The sequence below is a fragment of the Toxotes jaculatrix genome, chromosome 6 (genome assembly GCF_017976425.1).
Source record: "Toxotes jaculatrix isolate fToxJac2 chromosome 6, fToxJac2.pri, whole genome shotgun sequence".
In the NCBI taxonomy this organism is placed as follows: Eukaryota; Metazoa; Chordata; class Actinopteri; family Toxotidae; genus Toxotes; species Toxotes jaculatrix.
In genome coordinates, this window is record NC_054399.1 from 15393933 (window position 1) to 15412722 (window position 18790).

General features: G+C 38.5%; 2 protein-coding genes across 2 annotated transcripts; one reads left to right on the forward strand and one right to left on the reverse strand.

Annotated features, from left to right (window-relative positions):
- Positions 1 to 1834: 1834 nt before the first annotated feature.
- Positions 1835 to 16227, forward strand: jak3 (Janus kinase 3 (a protein tyrosine kinase, leukocyte)). The gene is made up of 24 exons (XM_041039414.1): positions 1835 to 2126; positions 3599 to 3805; positions 4038 to 4155; positions 4747 to 4864; positions 4970 to 5115; positions 5230 to 5533; positions 6048 to 6170; positions 6292 to 6449; positions 6538 to 6649; positions 6974 to 7154; positions 7286 to 7410; positions 7626 to 7757; positions 7865 to 7952; positions 8392 to 8516; positions 9306 to 9444; positions 9758 to 9909; positions 11219 to 11369; positions 11834 to 11958; positions 12322 to 12511; positions 12796 to 12920; positions 13886 to 14058; positions 14528 to 14645; positions 14744 to 14857; positions 15547 to 16227. Exons 2-24 carry the CDS (start codon positions 3607 to 3609, stop codon positions 15664 to 15666), a joined length of 3336 nt encoding a protein of 1111 aa, XP_040895348.1. The 5' UTR covers positions 1835 to 2126; positions 3599 to 3606; the 3' UTR covers positions 15667 to 16227.
- Positions 16228 to 16483: 256 nt separating this feature from the next.
- Positions 16484 to 17475, reverse strand: LOC121183359 (N-acetyllactosaminide beta-1,3-N-acetylglucosaminyltransferase 3-like). The gene is made up of 2 exons (XM_041040400.1): positions 16602 to 17475; positions 16484 to 16494 (listed from the first exon to the last, which is right to left on the reverse strand). The coding sequence occupies exons 1-2, from the start codon at positions 17473 to 17475 to the stop codon at positions 16484 to 16486; spliced, it is 885 nt and encodes a 294-aa protein (XP_040896334.1).
- Positions 17476 to 18790: the final 1315 nt, after the last annotated feature.

The following is an 18790-nucleotide window of genomic DNA, read 5'->3' on the forward strand; positions in this document are numbered from 1 at the left end:
GTCAAATAAAGTACATCATAAAATGATATAAAGTCAAATCCATAAAACAAGCATATAAAGTTACATTTTTAGAAATAACACTTGAAGACTGTAGAATACATCTTTAAGCTGTTTGTTGGCTAATTGAATCAAAGGAAGCTGACTGTCCATCCAAAATCTTAAAGGAGGTTTGTGTTGTAATGATTTTTAAGAAGAGATTTAAATGATAAAACTGACTTTGTTGGGATGAGTGAGGATGATCCAAAGCACAGAGTCTTTGCCTGTAAAACCACTGTTATCTCTGGACCTTGAAACAGCCACAAAAGTAACAGACATTATGTAACAGGTCTGTTACATAAAGTGTAGGGAAGGAGATTAAAATCAATTCCTAATTTTTAAAACCAAAAGAAAACTCAGCATAGAGAAGGAAAACAACTGACAATATGATTCATATTGAATTGTAACAGTGTAGCAACAGTCATTAGATTTTTGAATCCTGAAAACAAAGGTTGCTTCCTCTCAGTCAGTAAGTCAGAGATCGAAGATTAACAGATGCATTTTCATGACACACAAAAGATTATATAGATGTTGGACTCTATAACGATACTCACAGTTACAAAGCACTGTGATCCAGTTCATGTGGAATCTATGAGCATGAAAAGAATAATAACCTTCAAAGCACTCACTCTTAAAAGTGCATGGAAAATTTAAAAGTGCATTTCAATGCTAACAGGCTGTTAACAAAAATAATGTAAAATCTGACTGATTTGACCTTTCAGTCTCCAGAAACAAAACAAAACAAAACAAAACAAAACAAAACAAAACAAAACAAAACAAAACAAAACAACCTCCACAATTCCATTTGCTTATAGGCATGTTTTTGACTGTTGGGTTTCAGTTCTCCTTCCCATCAGACTGTTGATGACCACGACAAACCTCACCAAACAATCAAACAATTGCAAATAACATCTCAAGGGCTCTATAAATTACCGCTGTTGCAAAATTCTTCAAATATATCATAGCAGCAGGTCGCCAGGTCAATGTGGTTACTAACAACATTGTTTAGCATGTACCCTTAAAATGTAAGAATATAGAAAAACAGAAACATGGTCAGAACTGGATAAGATATAAATAGTAGGACAAAAATGTGTAAAATAGATCACAACAGAGTATTAACAAGTACAGGAACACATAGTCCCAGACATTAAAATGTGCGTGCATTGTAGACCTGGTGGTTTTCTTTCTGCTATAACAGGAAACTGCTAAAACCCTCGCTGCTGAACAGGGAAACCACAGATGTCAGCTGATACTCTTTTTCCTGTAAAACCAGATGACTCGATTTCTGCACAGAACGGCGTTTGCTTTCATTATAGGACAACTTTAATTTAATGTGTTGATCACTGCAAAAAAAATGTATGATTCACATTAAATGGAAGTCTACCTTTATGATGATCTCAGCACAAGTGACAGTTTTACTGACCTTTGCTGATTCAAAGGCAAGAGTTTCTGATAGTAAAAGATGGGATTTTTAAAATCTTATGGGTTTTTTGAGGGATTTTTGACTAATTGGATGTTGTAGTTTTGTTGCCGGTAATTAATTATATCTATTGGCTTTGTTGCTTGTGCTGTTTGTAGTTCTACCTGCTAACTATTGTGTTTAGCTATTTTGTTTTAATTCTTACTAAACTTCCATCCATCCATCCATTTTCTATTTTTTTTTTTTTTTTGAGACTGTGGGAGGAAGCCGGAGTACCAGGAGAAAACCCACGCAGGCACAGGGAGAACATGCAAACTCCAGAGTCCAGACTGAGGTTCAAACCTGGAACCCTCCTGCTCCTCTTGCACCGCATCTTTAGCTAGTGAGGCTAAGACGGTTAGAAGACGGTTATTCTGAAAAGTGAATTATTTCGTCAAACATTTAAGTTTTTAATGTGTTTGTACTGTAACTGTGCATCAGTTCAGTTTGTGGGATGAGAACAGACTGCAGCATGAAACACTTTGTCGCATCAGCTTGTCTAAGTCAGGAAATCCTATTGAACTTCCTGTCAACACACACACACACACACACAGAAATACAGAAGTCAAAGAAGGCCCCATTTACAGGAACAAACAGTTGAGATGAGGACTTCGGTCGTACAAATGTAAAGGTAAGAGTACAAGTGCTTTCAGTTACACATAAATTTGATCTTTAGCTCTAAAATCTCTAAGTATGAAGCTGCTTTTACATATTAAGGGATTCGAAATGTCGAGGTTCGACAAGACCCACAATACAACGTGGGGAATGTGTTGCTCTATGTTGAAGCTAGTTTTCAGCTTCTAACCATCTACCACTGGTTGTGACAAAGATCAGATGTGTGCGTGTGTGTGTGTTTTTTAACTATCTTCAGCTACTATTACATAAAGGATTAGCTGAATTTTGTGATAAATTACAGTTAGATTTCTTAATTCAGTTTTTTAAGTAAATGATCATTTTCTGAGTAAAAGTAAACTGATCTTTATTGCAAACAAAGCAAAGTCAGTTATAGAACTGTGAAACAATGTTATGTTTTATTACACAGTATTATGTGTTGTATGTACTGTGTTACTGATTTAGCTTAGTTACAGCAGAATATGGTGAGCAGTTCTCTATGATATTATGGGATTCCCCCTGTATCTACATTTGACATTTCAAAACATCATTTAGAGTCATGGTGGGAGTTCTGCTCACAGACAAACTTAACTAAAGAAATATACAAAGCTCTATATAACATGAGAGCAGTAGTATTAGGATGATACAATCCCATAACAATAACAGTCTGAATCTGGGCTGTATTTGCATAGCAAATGGGATTTTTCTGGGGCTTTCTCATGAAGTCTGTGACTCTGAATCACTTTCCTTTATCGAAAAAAAAGTAATGCTGATGTGTCTTTGAGCAAGTCATACAACAAAAACTGTATGAATTTGTTTCAATTCAGCAAATTTTTCAATTCATAAACACTAATTAAAGTAATATCACTTAAAGAGAAACCTACAGCTGAGATTAACATCACAGAATGCCGATGTCATACTAAACCTCTGTATTTTGAAAAAATATCAAATTAATGTGTACATTTGACAGCAGTAAAACGGAACTCTGTACATTTACTTAAGTACTAATGTATTTTTTTACTCCACAGCATTTTATTTAACAGCTATAGTTAAGACTTTTTAAGATGTAATTTGTATGTTTTGTAAGTAAAACATCAGATTGTGGAATACGCACTGTATCTTTTTATTATGAAGATGAGAAAGAACATCTGATTTTTCATTCAGCTTAGCTGTTAGCTGTTCTATGTTCAATAGAATAGATGGCTTCATACCACATGTGTGTGTCTATTAAAGAGGGTTTATTGTGGTGCTTCATGTGTAAGTAACAGAAAAGGAAAATATGCAGCTTTGATGAGTCTACTCCCTGCTGCTTCATTTGCAATTCCCTCTTGTTTTGATTTCAGTTATTACATTATAGCCATTCCAGTAGGCGGAGATGATTTTACAGCTTATTTTCATGGACTTTTAAAACAATGGCGCAAGAGTCATTACTTCAAAGGGTTAGGGTGCTCCTGTTGTTGCAGTTGTTGAGTTTGTTGATTTCATCCTCAGGAGTATCCATGGAGCTCAGTGAGGAGGAGTTGGCCCCTCTGGTGAACAGGGACCGGGGAGGCAGCCAGAAGTCCAGTTCAAGCACTGGTCCCAGTTTACAAGTACACCTCTACTTCTTCCCTGCTACAAAGGAGGCAACAACAATACACATTTTGTCAGGCCAAATCTCAGCTGAAAATGTTTGCATCCAAGCAGGAAAAAAGTGTGGTAAGACTTACACTGGCAAATCATGAGTCTAGCTAAAGGCATTTCATGGCTAATACCAAAGTTTGTGTGTACAATAAACTTTATCATATTATGTATTTTATACTGCACTTGTGTATTTGTTCTTAAAAGTCTGCAAAATGCTAGTTACTGGGAAAGATTTTTTTCTCTAAATAGGACCTAGTTCCCCACAAATGGTCGGTGATGCTAGGTTGATTTTTCTTTCTTTCTCTAGGAATCTTACCAGTGTACTTAAGTCTTTTTGGGTTGGCATCTTCTGATCTCTCATTTTGGTATCCTCCATCGCACGTGTTCAGCACAGATGAAAACTTGCAAGTCCACTTCAGAGTCAGGTAGGTGAAAATTTACTGAAGAATCATTCATTCCCTCATTTTCTTCAGAAAGTAGTATACATTAATGTCAACATGTTTCATGGAATGGAATGTAACTTTGATTTAGGCGTTGGCTAAACTGAAAATAAGAAGAATGCAGACAGAGATAAAGAATATTTTCTCATCAAACAAAAAGGGCCGATTGTCATTTCTATGAAATCTGTTTAGCGGATGTTTACACCAACAAAGCACATGTGAGACTGAAGATGAAGTTAGTTTGCAGCAAAAGCAAAAAACAAAACAAAACCATAAATCAATGATAAAATCTTCAACATCATCTTACTGAAAGGTGGCACAATCAGTGATAGACGTTAAAGCCAAAATCACACATTTTAGTTGCTTCTTGCTCATACTACTCTTACAGAACTATTTCAACATTTGGTTTAGTTCAGAGATAGAACTTCAAATGATTAATTCTGAGACCAAAGCATCATGTTCAAACCAGTGTGCAGACGTGCACTCACACAATGCAAAAAGAGACTTTATGACTTGTGCTAACTAAAGGTTAGCATCATGTGATGATGAATAATGGATTTCTTTTTTCGTATGGAGGTTTTTCTTTGGAAACTGGTTTGGACAAGGAACAAGATCATCGTACCGCTACAGTCTGACCAGAGACACAGTCACTCCAGTGCTTGACTGCAGTGTCATTGATTATCTCTTTCCTCAGGTAAAGTACAAAATATGTAATTTATTAAAAATGAATATGAAACAATTGCATGCATTGTCCATAGATAAAAGACTATGTCGCTGACTGATTTCTTTTGGCTCCCAGTTGCGAAGTGACTTTATCGCTAGTGAGGCAGGAATTTCTCCACCTTTGAGCGCTCAGGAGGAATGTCTCGGCCTTGCAGTGCTGGACTTGTGGAGAATGGCTGAAGAGCGCCATCAGAGTGTTGGAGAGCTCTGCAAGACTGTCAGGTATCTATATTTGGCTGTCATATGAGCCAGTAAAGTTGTTTTGCTTCATTGTGGGATTTTAGATTTACTACACAAGATATTAATATCACCAAATCATATACATTTCCTCTTCAGTTACAAATCGTGCCTACCTAAGTCACATCGCCATGATATCCAGAAGAGAAACCGCCTGGATCGTTATCGAATCCGAAACACCCTCAAGAGTTTCTTAAAGAAGCTTGGAAACTGCTCTGTGGATGAGTGCAGCTTGAAACTCAAGTACCTGATTGAACTGGCTGGTATTGAGCCTTCTCTGGGAAGCGAAACCTTCAAAGTGGATCCTTCTGCCTCCCGTTCAAATTCAGCTTTCAGTCTCATGAGAGTGACTGGGGAAACCGGAATTCAGACCAGTGCAAGTTGTCATCCTGACAGTTCCCTGGTAAGAACAATATCAAGTTCAGTTTGGACAGTCGTTAAATTGTCTTTCTTTCTTTCTATCAGATGACCTGTATTCAAGCTTCAACTAGAGATGGCCTGGCCTGGTCTTGCTTCTTTCTGTCTTTAATGGTCCTCATTATATCGAAATATAGTAACTGCCTATTGTGTTTTTCCTGACACCTGTTGTGCTCTCACTTCCTCTCTGCTTTGAACCGCCAAACCCATTTTTTGCAAAGTGAGGCCTTTTAGGGGGCCGCTTACTTGCCTGAACAAGTCTTCTAGGTCATACTGCAGTACAGGCTACTGTGTGTCTCACATCTCGTGTTGTGTTCCCCCGTTTTTGTTTTTCTCGTCAATTGCATCGCACCAATCTCTTTTGGGGGCTCTCATGTGTGATAACTTAACTTGACTTTACATATCTATATACAGTATATCCCTAAATGCCCAAGCGGTCATATTCCCCACCCCCCACCACCAAGGTTATTAAATAATCAATCTGTCTTCTTTTTTTTTAGGAATGGCACACTTTTTGTGATTTCCAAGAAATCATTGACATCAGTATAAAGAGGGTGTGTCAGGACCAGGTTTCCCAAGACAGCAGGATGGTGACAATTACCTGCAAAGATGACAGATGCTTGGTAAAGGATATATTTTACATTCAACACTTCCCCAGTTGCTATTTTCTGTTAAAAGACAATGTGGTTTATTTTGCTTTGATTTCAATGCATACATGCAAATTTGTCCTGATTTGCACTATAGGAGGCCAAGTTCCAGGGTCTAAAAGAAGCACTTTCATTTGTGTCGCTTGTTGATGGCTACTTCAGACTGACCACAGACTCTAGCCACTACTTCTGCCAAGACATTGCTCCCCCAAGTCTTCTGGAGGCTATAAAAAACCACTGTCATGGCCCAATCACGTAAGTGTATTTTGATAAGTACAGAATACAAAGCAAACTTTCACTTGTACCTGTTTTTAGAGATTTATTTTGTGTCTTTTATAATCAGATCGGAGATTGCAGTCAACAAACTGAAAAAATCAGGATTTAAAGGTGGTACGTTCCTTGTCCGGCAGAGTCCGAAGAACTATGACAGCTTCTTCCTCACTGTGTGTGTTCAGGTAAAGGTTCCACTTGAGGTCATACAACAGACATGCAGACATAGATAAAGACTGATTAAAAATTTATGCTGAATTTACAAGGTTTTCTTTAGTTTTGTTTTTGTTTTTACAGCTGTCTCTCTGTAAGTTTATCTCTATGTAGATGATGCGCTTGTTGTTTAACATTGCTTCAAAATTAAAACAAATGGACACACCTTTGCCCAATAAACGTTGAGGGGCTGGAGCTTACAAAAAAAAACAGTTATCTTGTGAGAGAAGCATCTGAACACTCTATGTCACAATATCATTACATTACTGTTTCATACAGCATTTCTATTTCTACAGACCCAACTTGGCATTGACTATAAAGACTGTCTCATTATTAAGAATGAGCACTACAGTCTTCCTGGTGTCCAGAAATCCTTTTCCAGCTTGAAAGAGCTCACCAGCTATTACCAACACACAAAGCTGCTGCTAGCGGAAGTACCTGTCAAGCTGGGCCGCTGCTGTCCACCCCGACCCAAAGGTACAACTATTATTGTTATTGTTATTATTATACAGCACCTCAATCTTTTTGTTTGGTCTGAGATATGATCCTTCATATTTTCAACCTGTGTAGGCTGTTCAACAGGAAACATATTTTTGCTGTTCCCACAGAGCTCACAAATCTCACCATCTTACGCAGCAGCAACTCCATAGAAACTCCAGGGTCCCCAACACTTGAAAGGAACAAATTCAGTCATATCCAGTTCCACATGATCAGATATGAAGACCTGAAATGGGTGAGCGTGTAGACATGCCTCCAACTGTATTTACTATTACGGCAACTATTTCAACTTCTATTGTTACTAACACTGCCATTGCGACAAATGCTGCTTCTGCTGGTACTGCTCGTACACTGTAGTTAAATTAAAATGAAAGGTACTTCAAATGTATAGTGTCCTTTATGATGGAGGAAACTTAATTGTGGCTTTTCTATTTTTTCTTTTCCTCTAAGGAGGAAAGCCTTGGACAGGGATCCTTCACACGAATCTTTAAAGGCCAAAAAACAGACATTCGTGAGGGGGAGAAACACTTGACAGAAGTCCTACTGAAAGAGCTGGATGTCGCTCACAAGAATTTCTGGGAGGTTTGTTTCTTTAGAATGAAATACACAGAATTTGAATAATTTTGTTGGTTATTCATGGATTTAACACATTAGGAACATGTTGTCTTCTTGTCCTTTCTTTCTCTCAGTCATTCTTTGAAGCTGCCAGCCTGATGAGTCAGATTTCACACAAACACCTCCTCCTTGTTTATGGTATAAGTGTTCATGGGGTAAAAAGTAAGTTCAAACCAAACTGCAATCTCTTCCTGTCTATATCACTTTATTTGCTGATTATTTTTCTTATAAGTTTTCTTAAAAGCTGTGTTGTAAGATGTGTTAATGTGCTATGAACAATTTGTGTTGTGTAAATGTAAATATTTTTGATATATATAAGCTATGCTTTCGCTGTTTAGGTTTAGGTACAGGTAGAGATGAAAGTCAGATTGCCTTACAAGTCATTTACATGGTCTGTTCCTGTAAATTCTTAAAAAAAAAAAACCCAGAACGAAGTAATGAGTGAATACATGACTTCATTCTCTTCCTAGTGAACAAACTAACAGTGTGTCCATGGAATTCTCATTTGACCCAGGCTCAGTCCCTGTTATGTGGATAAGCATTTCTGACTGTGTTTGATTTGAAGTGCAGCTGTTGAAACAAACCTCACTGTGCCTTACAGACATCATGGTGCAGGAGTTTGTCAAGTACGGGGCCCTCGACCTTTACTTGAAGAGAGGGAGATCTGTGTCAGTGAGCTGGAAACTTGATGTAGCCAGACAGCTCGCGTCCGCCCTCAACTTTCTGGTAAGATGAACCTTCTGATGCATAGCGGCAACTAGTACCACAAAGTGATGACCACAGCACAATCGACAGCAGGACTAGCTGGCTAAAATTTTCTCACTTTAAATATAAAATGTCATTGAAATTACTATTTTTATTTCCATGTTTGAAAATGCATCATTACTGCCAAAGTAAAAGTGAAGTGGAATTGTAGAAATCTTTTACAGCAAATTAAGCAAAAAGACACAAACATTGCCTGGTGGACATTTATACAACACCGAATATGGCAGGAGGGGGAGAGGGAGAGGGAAGGAGTACAGCCTGCCGGACACTACTATTCATGTACAATAACCCATGGGCAATAACAATACTATCCATGTGCAATAACTCATGTGCAGTAATTTATTATTATTTCCACCTCTTAGAGTGCAATGTTTGTTTGCAATGTTTGTATATACTTTATATTTTAATTTTTTACTTGAATCCACCCTTGTTCTATTTAGTACTAATTATTCAAGAGTTTATTCTACTTTTATATTTTATTTCATTTACATTCTATTTTTATACCAGCACCTTAGTTAGTTACTTTAGTAACTAACTTAACTTAGTTAGTTACTTTTTACTTTTTTACTTTGTACTGCTGCTTTACTGTGTTTTTTGGTGTTGTACTGCTGCTGGTACCCAAATTTCCCCAAGGGACCTCCCAAAGGGATCAATAAAGTATATTCTATTCTATTCTATTCTATTTTTCATTTGTGTTGGCCAATGCGGCACATCGTGGTGAGTTAACATTAACATGAAAGTGTCTTGTAGGAAGAGAAACACATCATTCATGGAAATATCTGTACCAAAAACCTGCTGCTGGCCAGAGAAGGTGACACGTCACAGGGCAGCTCTCCTTTCATCAAGCTTAGCGATCCGGGTATCAGCGTGGCCATGCTGGGCAAGGATGGTAAAGCAAAGATAGTTTTCAAATCTCCCCGTAACCATGACTGACAACATCACACAGGTCCATTTAAATTCATCCAGTACACTCACATGAAACTAAAAAGTAAATGTGTTTTCAAACTGATGTTACCATGACACATCTTTTCACACTGAAACAAAGAACACCAAAGTGAAATAAATTTTATATGGTGCACAATATTTATTGTATTAGTTTTCAATATAAAATATCGAGTATTATTCCTTAACCTATTAATATTGTGATACTAAGTGCTTTTGCATTAATGCATGGATGTGGATTTCTCTGTGTGTTCATTCAGTTATCCTGGACAGAATCCCCTGGGTGGCCCCTGAGGTGCTGGAGGCTCCAGACAACCTGACCCTGGAGTGTGATAAGTGGAGCTTTGGCGCCACTGTGTGGGAAATCTTCAACAATGGGGAAGCACCGCTGCGAGGCTGGGACCTGGAACAGGCATTCTCACTTCTCTCCTAATATGTCAAACAAACTTTACACCAAACACTAATCTGTCAAAGCAGGGTGTTGCTCAGCTGCTGCACATTCAACAACCTGAGTATGAGACAAACAGACGAACACAGAGAAAAAAAATCCTCCATGTAGGCAAATGGAGACATCAGTTAATCAGTGCACCTTTTTAAAGATTAGGGTTAGGATATTACAGCGCTTTCAGTTTTTACCATTTAAATATATCTTACATGTTTGTAAATTCAGGACATCACCCAGTCACCCAGACTAACACTGAAGTGTAAAAACAATGTCACAAATCCAGTTATAATAAAAAGTAAGTAAAAACACATATGAATGATAGCACAGCAAAAGTATTAGGTACCACTCTGTCATAAATCCAGGAGGTGACTTCACTTCACAAACTGTGACAACAAGGTGTGTCCCATTTCAAAAGCTCTGAGAAATAAGACCCGCTTTTGCCCTAATTTGAAAAATGCAGTTGGTTGACTTATAATTTTGGGAAATGTAACGTGACTTAACAGGTGGTATCTGCCGGTTTTTACAGGTCATGAACTAGAGCAGTGAAAACCAGGCATTTGTTCCTGTTAGCATCCTGGATATACTGTATTTGGTATTTACTTTGGACATTGTTAAATGTCACAAATCCCATTGTAAACCCCTAGTGAAACTCTGAGTTACACTTTGCAATCTGTCTGACGGGAACATCCTGATGACAAATTTGTAAATATATGACTTTGTGAGCATATGAGCTTTTACCATTAGTTTTAGGAGGGATTAGGTCATCTTACTTGTAGAGCAGGTTCAGCCTGCCCAGCAGGACTTCCACACCTGTAGGCCAGGCCCCCTTATTTAAGTATGTGAAGATCTGAATGAGAATCTCAAGAGAGATCTGATAGTTACAACAATGAATACAATACAAACAGCATAAGCAGGCAAGAGTTTCCAGAACAATTTTAAACTGCAATCTTGACCCGGAGCGCTGTTGTCCAGACACTTTTGGAATGACATAAATCAACCTAAAGCAAACGGTCACCCTTCTGTATATTGTTCCAGGAGGAAGAGGCAAAGCAAAAGCTTTTATACCTAACTCTGACCTAACTGCAGAACATCTGAAATGAAAGTATAAGTTGTTCATTTCACACCATGTTTCAGTGCCAAAATCAAGAGAAGGGCAGGGAAAGTGAAAGGCACATGAGCAACAAAATGCATAAACAAAAGTGAAGCAGATAAACTAGGGGTTAGAATAAAGCTCTGTTACAGTCTCTAATGTGTGTTACCAATGTGTTTTCTGCAGAAGCAGCAGTTTTATGTGAGGTTCCAACAGCTGCCTCCTTCCCAGTGGACAGAGCTTGCCAATCTGATCAGTCAGTGTATGGACTACCAGGCAGCTTTCAGACCTTCTTGTCGCAGTATTATTCGTCAGCTCAACAGTCTGATTACTTCAGGTAATTTTGTGTATATAATACCCACCTAAAATGTCAAGTTCACATTTCCTTAAATTCGGTTTCCTTAAAATGGGAAATGTGACACAGCCCAGACAAATGTTTTCTAACAAGCTTTCAAAGCAAAACAACAGAAGAAAAACATAAAAAGCACAATTTTCGGTTCTATAAATACATGCTGGTGTCAGTTATGACCTCTGTATGAAATAGGAAAACATCTATATACTAACAGTATGAAATACTGGAACATTTATAAAAATATCAGGAATATAATGTAAAATATATAAAATACAGCAAAAAAAATGCTTTTTATCATAGTTGAAGAACATGGAATGTATTTATTTTATTTTATTTTATTTTTTATTTTTTATTTTTTTTTCTAATGGACACTGATTTGCAAACAAAATATTCCATTACACCAGCAAACCACCAGTCCTTTCTGACAAATTTTTCTTGTTTCATGGCAGACTATGTTATACTGCGTGCCACTGAGCCCGTTACGCAGAACCCTGTTTGGAGAGCTCTCAACCCTCATCATGACCAGACATTGTTTGAGGAGAGACACCTACGCTACATCTCCCCTCTGGGAAAAGTAAGTTTTAGGCACAAGAACAACCAGAGGACCACAATACATAACCTTGTTCTGCATGTCCATTGTGAATAGACAATTAAATTTATAGTCTCTTTTTTAATGAGAAACAGTAATTAACATTAAGAGTTCATCAGTGGTGTCCAAGATACTGTGTTTTAAAAACAGATGAATAAAAAGACCAAAGCAAGAAAAAATATTTTATGAGGAGCCATCTTTGTGCAACAAATCCTTTACCCTCTAAATAACTTATCCAATCCTTTTATCTGTTGTGTGTTCTGCAGCGGGACGCACATGATAAGATGGTGAGGCTTATTTTTAGCTTTTGTATGTGAATGATAAGTGAGTGACTCAAAACTTTCCCAGGGAAACTTTGGCAGTGTTGAACTTTGTCGTTACGACCCGCTGGGCGATAACACCGGTGAGCTGGTCGCTGTGAAGAAGCTGCAGCCAAATAAGCAGTCGACCCAGGACGATTTCCAGAAGGAGGTCAACACCCTCAGTGTTTTGCACTGCGACTACATTGTGAAATACAGAGGAGTCTGCTACAGCATGGGTAATTAAAAATTGCAGTGTGCATATTCCCCCAACACTGAGAATATGCACACTGCAAAATCTTACTTAGCTTTTATGATTAACTCAGTGTAATTAGATACATTTGTCAGTTTCAGGTCAGGTCAAGTTAAGAGTTTAGAGTTTTTATTTTCAGAAGCAGTCTTCAAGTCAAGTAACGGAAAATATGAGATGGATTAATGTCATCCAATATGTCCGACTCATCTTTCACTTAAATCAAGTTGTTGTTTCCTGTGCTGAATGAGTTTAATGTTTGCCTGTTCACAGGTCGCCTCAGTATGAGCTTGGTGATGGAGTACCTGCCCTATGGCAGCCTTATTGGCTACTTGGAGAATAACCGACACAATGTCAGCACCAGGCGGATGCTGCTCTTTGCTTCACAGATCTGTAAGGTAAGAGTCATAGATATGAGTATAACTCCAGCAAGAGGTTGCCATTCAATCGATCCTTCTAGCCATTTTCTATACTGCTTGATCCGTCAGGGTTGGGGGGAGGTCAGGGGGTGGCGGTGGTGAATATCCCAGCTAACTATGGGCGAGAGGCGGGGTACACCCTGGACTGGTCGCCAGTCAATCGCAGTGCCAACACACAAAGACAGACAACCACACATGCACACACTCACACCTAGGGGCAATGTAAAGTCGCCAATTAACCTAATGTGCATGTTTTGGGGATTGTGGGAGAAACCCGGGGAAAACCCACTCAGGCACAGGGAGAACATGCAAACATGCAAGCAGAACAGAACAGCCCGGTCTGGGCAAACTCCACACAGAACAGCCCAGACCGGGGTTCAAACCTGGAATCCTTTTTCTGTGAGGCGACAGTGCTAACCACTGCACCATGGTACCGGCAGCTGCCACTTCAAACAGTTAAAATAAGCTAGGTTTGAGTGGACTCTATATTCATGATTGTTTGACTTCGGGTTTTTTCCTAAACATGTATAGATCTAATTTCTGTAATGTCTTTCTTAATCATCAAGAAACTAGAAGAAAACATCAGAAATCCTTGCTGAAATGTAACATTACAGGATTGATAACTGTTTATTTGGGAGAATTCAAGTATGAATTCTGTAGGAACTGAAAGTTGCTTTGGGAATCCCTGCATCACACCACTCTTGAGAGGAATCTGAACCACCTTTCATGCGTTACTATCATTACACTTACAGCAATAGTAAGTGCTCAAAGTAACAAATACAACTCTCTGCAAGATGAGCCTATCTCTTATCTTGTAGTTCCATTAATCATCTTCATTTTCAGTGATTGCACATCAAAAAACAAAGAGACAGGGACAAAAAAGTTAAAAGTTTAAAAGAGTTATTTAATTTTCTTCTGTTTGGCTGTGTTGGACATTTTCCCAGGGGATGGAGTACCTGCAGACCCTGCGCTATGTGCACCGAGACCTTGCAGCCAGAAATATCCTTGTGGCCAGTGACTCTCTGGTGAAAATCGCTGATTTTGGGCTGACCAAGATTATTCCTTTTAACAAGGAGTACTACCGAGTCACACAGCCTGGCGAGAGCCCCATCTTCTGGTAGATTTTCTCATGTTTGAAATCTCTAATATTCTTTAATCCAAAGTGTTAAAGCAGAAATCCACAGTTTTTTGACAAAGACTCTACAGCAATAATAACATTTTTGTGGAATTTTGCTGTTTGTTCTAATCAGACTGCACAAAACATGGCTGGATAATTGTCCCCATTTCCAGTCTTTGTGCTAAGCTAAGCTAACCAGCTGCTGGCTATAGTCTTTCATTTAACAGACAGACATGACAGAGTATCCATAGAGAGCATGAAAGCCAACCTACTGTGGGAAATGGTAACATAAGCTAAGGTGATGCTTTTGCTTCTGTGCAAAATAAATTGAAAGCCTGAGACTGACTCTCAGGCATTAAAGAGGATTAGCCTGTAGTTTTGCTCTCATAAGTAGCTGTATTTTAAAAGAAGATTATTTTACATCAAGTTCCTGGAGGTTTAATGGCCACGCACTGCTCATCTAATGCAGGTACGCCCCAGAGTCCATCAATGAATCCATATTCTCCCACAAATCAGATGTCTGGAGTTTTGGAGTGGTTCTTCACGAGCTCTTCTCCTACTGTGACATGAACTGCAACCCAAAAAGAGTAAGAGAATTATCGTATACGTTTGGATAACACCTGTTTTATCAAACTGCTATGCCATAGTATTTTTTCACTATTAAATATTTTTGTCACCATTTCAGCTGTGCATGCAGGAGATTGGACACAACGTACAGAGTCCATCCATTTCAGTGCATTTAGCAAATATTCTAAAGAATAACTGGAGACTGCCTGCTCCTTCACACTGCCCACCCAAGGTATGCTCACTCCATATGGGTCACTAATTGAAATTCAGTAGCCTTTTTGGAACACTGATTGTCACAGCTGGTGGTAGGAGCACAGGCAGGGAGGACACAGATAAGCAGGGGCAGGCTGGTGCATTTTCGTCTCTTTAACAAATGATGAAGACCTGGATCGCAGACATAACAGACAATAGGTTGCAAAGTACTGGTACAGGAAGTATCTACAACAGGGTCCGTCTCAGGGGTGTCACACAGAGACGTGTGAAATGATCTGGCAACTAACTGGCAAAAAGGGGCTGGTATAAATACAGGGGAGTAAATGAGGGAAATGAGAGACAGGTGTTTAGGTAGGCAGGGACGTTCCAGTGATTGGGAACGGGAAACAGATGAGTCGGTGGATCAGGGGACTGGGAGGAAAGTCAGAGGACATCTGGTGAGCGATTGGAAACATAAACAGGTCTCAGATAGGAATCATGATATGCATCATGTTTACAATGAAATGAAATGAAAGGTATTTATTCATCACTTTTCTGCATTCATACATCCAAACACAATGTGATGGTATGATAAGCTTCTCAGCTACGGTCATGACAAAAATTTGTAAATATCTCATGGTTGTCATATCATACCTCACACATTGACAGTGATACAGTCTTTCACGCTCAGTGGTATCATATTTCACGTTTTTTTCATTGTAACACCAGGTGTACAGCTTGATGAAGCAATGCTGGGCGTACAACTTCGACGAGCGGCCGTGTTTCTCCAGCCTGGGAAACCAAATTGAAACTATCATGCAGGACGAGAGAGAGAACCCTAAAGGCTGACACAGGGAGCCTTGTTGCACCTCACAGGTGGACTCAGTGTGAAATGACACAATTTCATTCACTGTCCCAGTTTCATTCAAAAAATATTCACACAATAACTGGATAAACTCAACACTGCTTTAATGCTAAAGCCTCAGATTTCCACATCTGGTACAAAAGATTGTTGTGGAATATCATTTCAACGATGGATCATATTTAACTGGAAATTTCTCACGTCTGAATTATAACTTGTGAAAATAATGCTTATTTCAAGAAAATGCAAGGTACATTTCACTGGAAACTGTGAAGCATGTATATATAGCTTGTATTACTTTTTTATATAGCTGTGCCCGAAAGGTTCAAAGAGTCAAAGAAACTGGAAAAGGATTTTAAGCTTTGTTTTGTAATGTATAAACAAAAAATATATATTTTGCATCGAATGTACAAGTATGGTAGTTCTTTGTTGCAGTGAAAAATCAATTTGTTTTGTATTCATAATTCATAATAAAGCAATGTTTAAAAAAAAATCTGTAAGGTGAGTAATGCATAGTCAGCATTAAATCTATTAAAAATATTGGCATGCATGGTTGGATACATTCGGGAGGTTTGCCATGAAATTTGGAATGTGGATATTTGAGTAAACTTTAATATGAATTGTATTTCTGAGCTCTTGGAACTGAGGTCTGTAATAATCCTTGAAGATTCAACTACTGAAAACTTGACAACCATATCACTTTCTAAAAAAAAAAAAAAAGCAAAAAATCCCAGAGCAATCGTGATTTTGAGCAACTGTATTTTTGTAAGACAGTGGATATACAGAATAACCAGTAGTGTGAACTCACTGTAAAGCTGACCAATCACACAGATCAGTCAAGGAAATTTTAAATTATTTTGTCTATTAAGACCACATTTCAGATTAGGATCATATATCTTATGCCACATAAAATACATATTACCTGGAAGGAATCTGTGTACCAATAAAAGATCTCTGTAGTAACAAGGGTCATAAATATCAATTTTCTTTGAGGGGATGTACAGTCCAATGGTCCTGAAGCCCATATGGGAAACAGGACCAAGCCCTGCTTTGGCCAGACACATCCCCATGTAAACATCGTCGATAGGATGAATGGTAATGGACTGGGACATATTGTATATGACCAAAGCTGTATAGCCAGACAGGAGGAAGCCCCCACCACCACAGTAAGGAGGATATGAATCTGACTCCTGCACCTGTACTGGGACATAGTACTTGCTTTTTGTCCATCGAACAGGCCCCTTGCCCTGGATCAAATGACCGGTAAAGAGATGTTTGCTTCCATCGTTGTCCTTGAGCGATTGGAGATACTCGACCATGTTGTCTGTGTTGGCGAATACATCATCATCACCATTTAGCAAGAAGCGAGCTTTCGGACAGTTTCTTTCCATCCATTCTAGGAAAACAATCTGCTTCAAGGTGAGGTTGTAGAATGTGTCATTAAAGTCCCACTGGAGGATGTCACTGTTCTCGCGTTGCTCCTCTTCAAGCAGTTTGTTTAGTCGTTCTTTTTCAAAACCAGAATGCATCGTTGCAGAGATGAAGATCCTCCGGATCCACACACCATTGTGTAACCTCTCCTTAGCCCAGGTTTTACGCAGCACCTCTCTGCGTTCATAGTTCTCAGGGGAACTTTTAATGACCAGTAGAAGGAAGACTTCTGAAGATTTATCAGCTCCTCCACATTTGTCAGGAAGGTCCAGTAGCATGGGGAAATGGCGGCAGTGCTGATAGTAGAGAAAGTCTTGGATGTGCTGTGGAACCTTTTTGAAGCCTGATATTTTATCCACAGACATATTTTGTTGACATTTTTGCCAAGAATAGACAAAGGATTTCTTTTTGGAAAATGGCTTCTTCAGACTGGAATTCCCTCTCCCATTCATTAGTATATGGGTGGTTGCATGGTGAGTTAAAAACTGTATCTGGAGACAAAAAAACAATAGAAGAAGAGCTCCAACGGTCAGGAGAATGTTTGTCCTGTTTGTTCTCATTCTCACTCTGCAAAACAAAAGACACTGTTTTTACCTCAATAATAGGGTAAACAAAATTCTGAATAATTACTGGGAAAATGTTTTGGGAACAAATCAGAAAACAACCTTGTTTCTGAATAGCTATCAGCTTTCTTGATTGTAAAGTCCAAAACTATAAAACAAACAAAAAACTACAAAACTTTAAAACTGTAACACAACGATTTTCTGCCTAAAAGGCTTTTCAAGGCCACCGCTTTAAATTTATCAAACATTTGTGGGTAATTTAAGGTTCCAAAAGCTGGAGAGGCAAAAATTATATTATCATGAATGTATTTTTCTAGCAGTTTCTTTTTTTCTGTGCGGTTAAAATGTAAAGTAGTACAAACCTTAAATATATCCAGATCTCAAAAATAAATCCAGTCTTTTATTTCCCAGGACACATGGATCAGGCTGGCTCCTGGAGATTTAAAATATAACCTGGAAAAGTAGGCCGAGGACACGCCAGCTGCTTACAGTCAAAAGGTGATGGATGGTATAAAGGTTAGTCTTATCTCCTATACTTTTATCAGAGGAGCCATACACACTCTGCTGGGAGGCGCTTGTAGTGTTTGCTGTGTGTTACACAAAGTGGCAAATAAATACTGTGTATTCTGTATTACTTTTTTGATCTGGTGTGATGTAAAGCTCTGTTTACTGATAATGTATAGTGTATGTAACTATTCTCAGTCTGCTGTTTAGTTACCATTTCTTACCACATCAATATACCGATGACTGCAGAGCAAAGCAAACAATGCAAAGATTCAGCCTTTTGATGTTCAAATAAAGCATAAATGTTGGAGCAAATAAAATCATTTGGATTCGATTTTCTAAATCTCTAATCCTGCTTGGATTTTTGGTTAGATCTGAATATTAACTCGCTCGCTTTTCCTGTTAAAGTATTTGCAGTGCACCTTCAGCTTCATTAGCAGGAAGGCATACTGTAAAACCTATGACATTATCAACAGACTTATAAATCATGAACCTTGGACTATTTATAACTGTGCTACACTCTCCTAAAATGAGACACATTTCTGTTACTGCTGTTCATATGTTAAACCACATCTCAGCTGCATGCTAGAGCTGCCACTTGTCCATTTCTGTC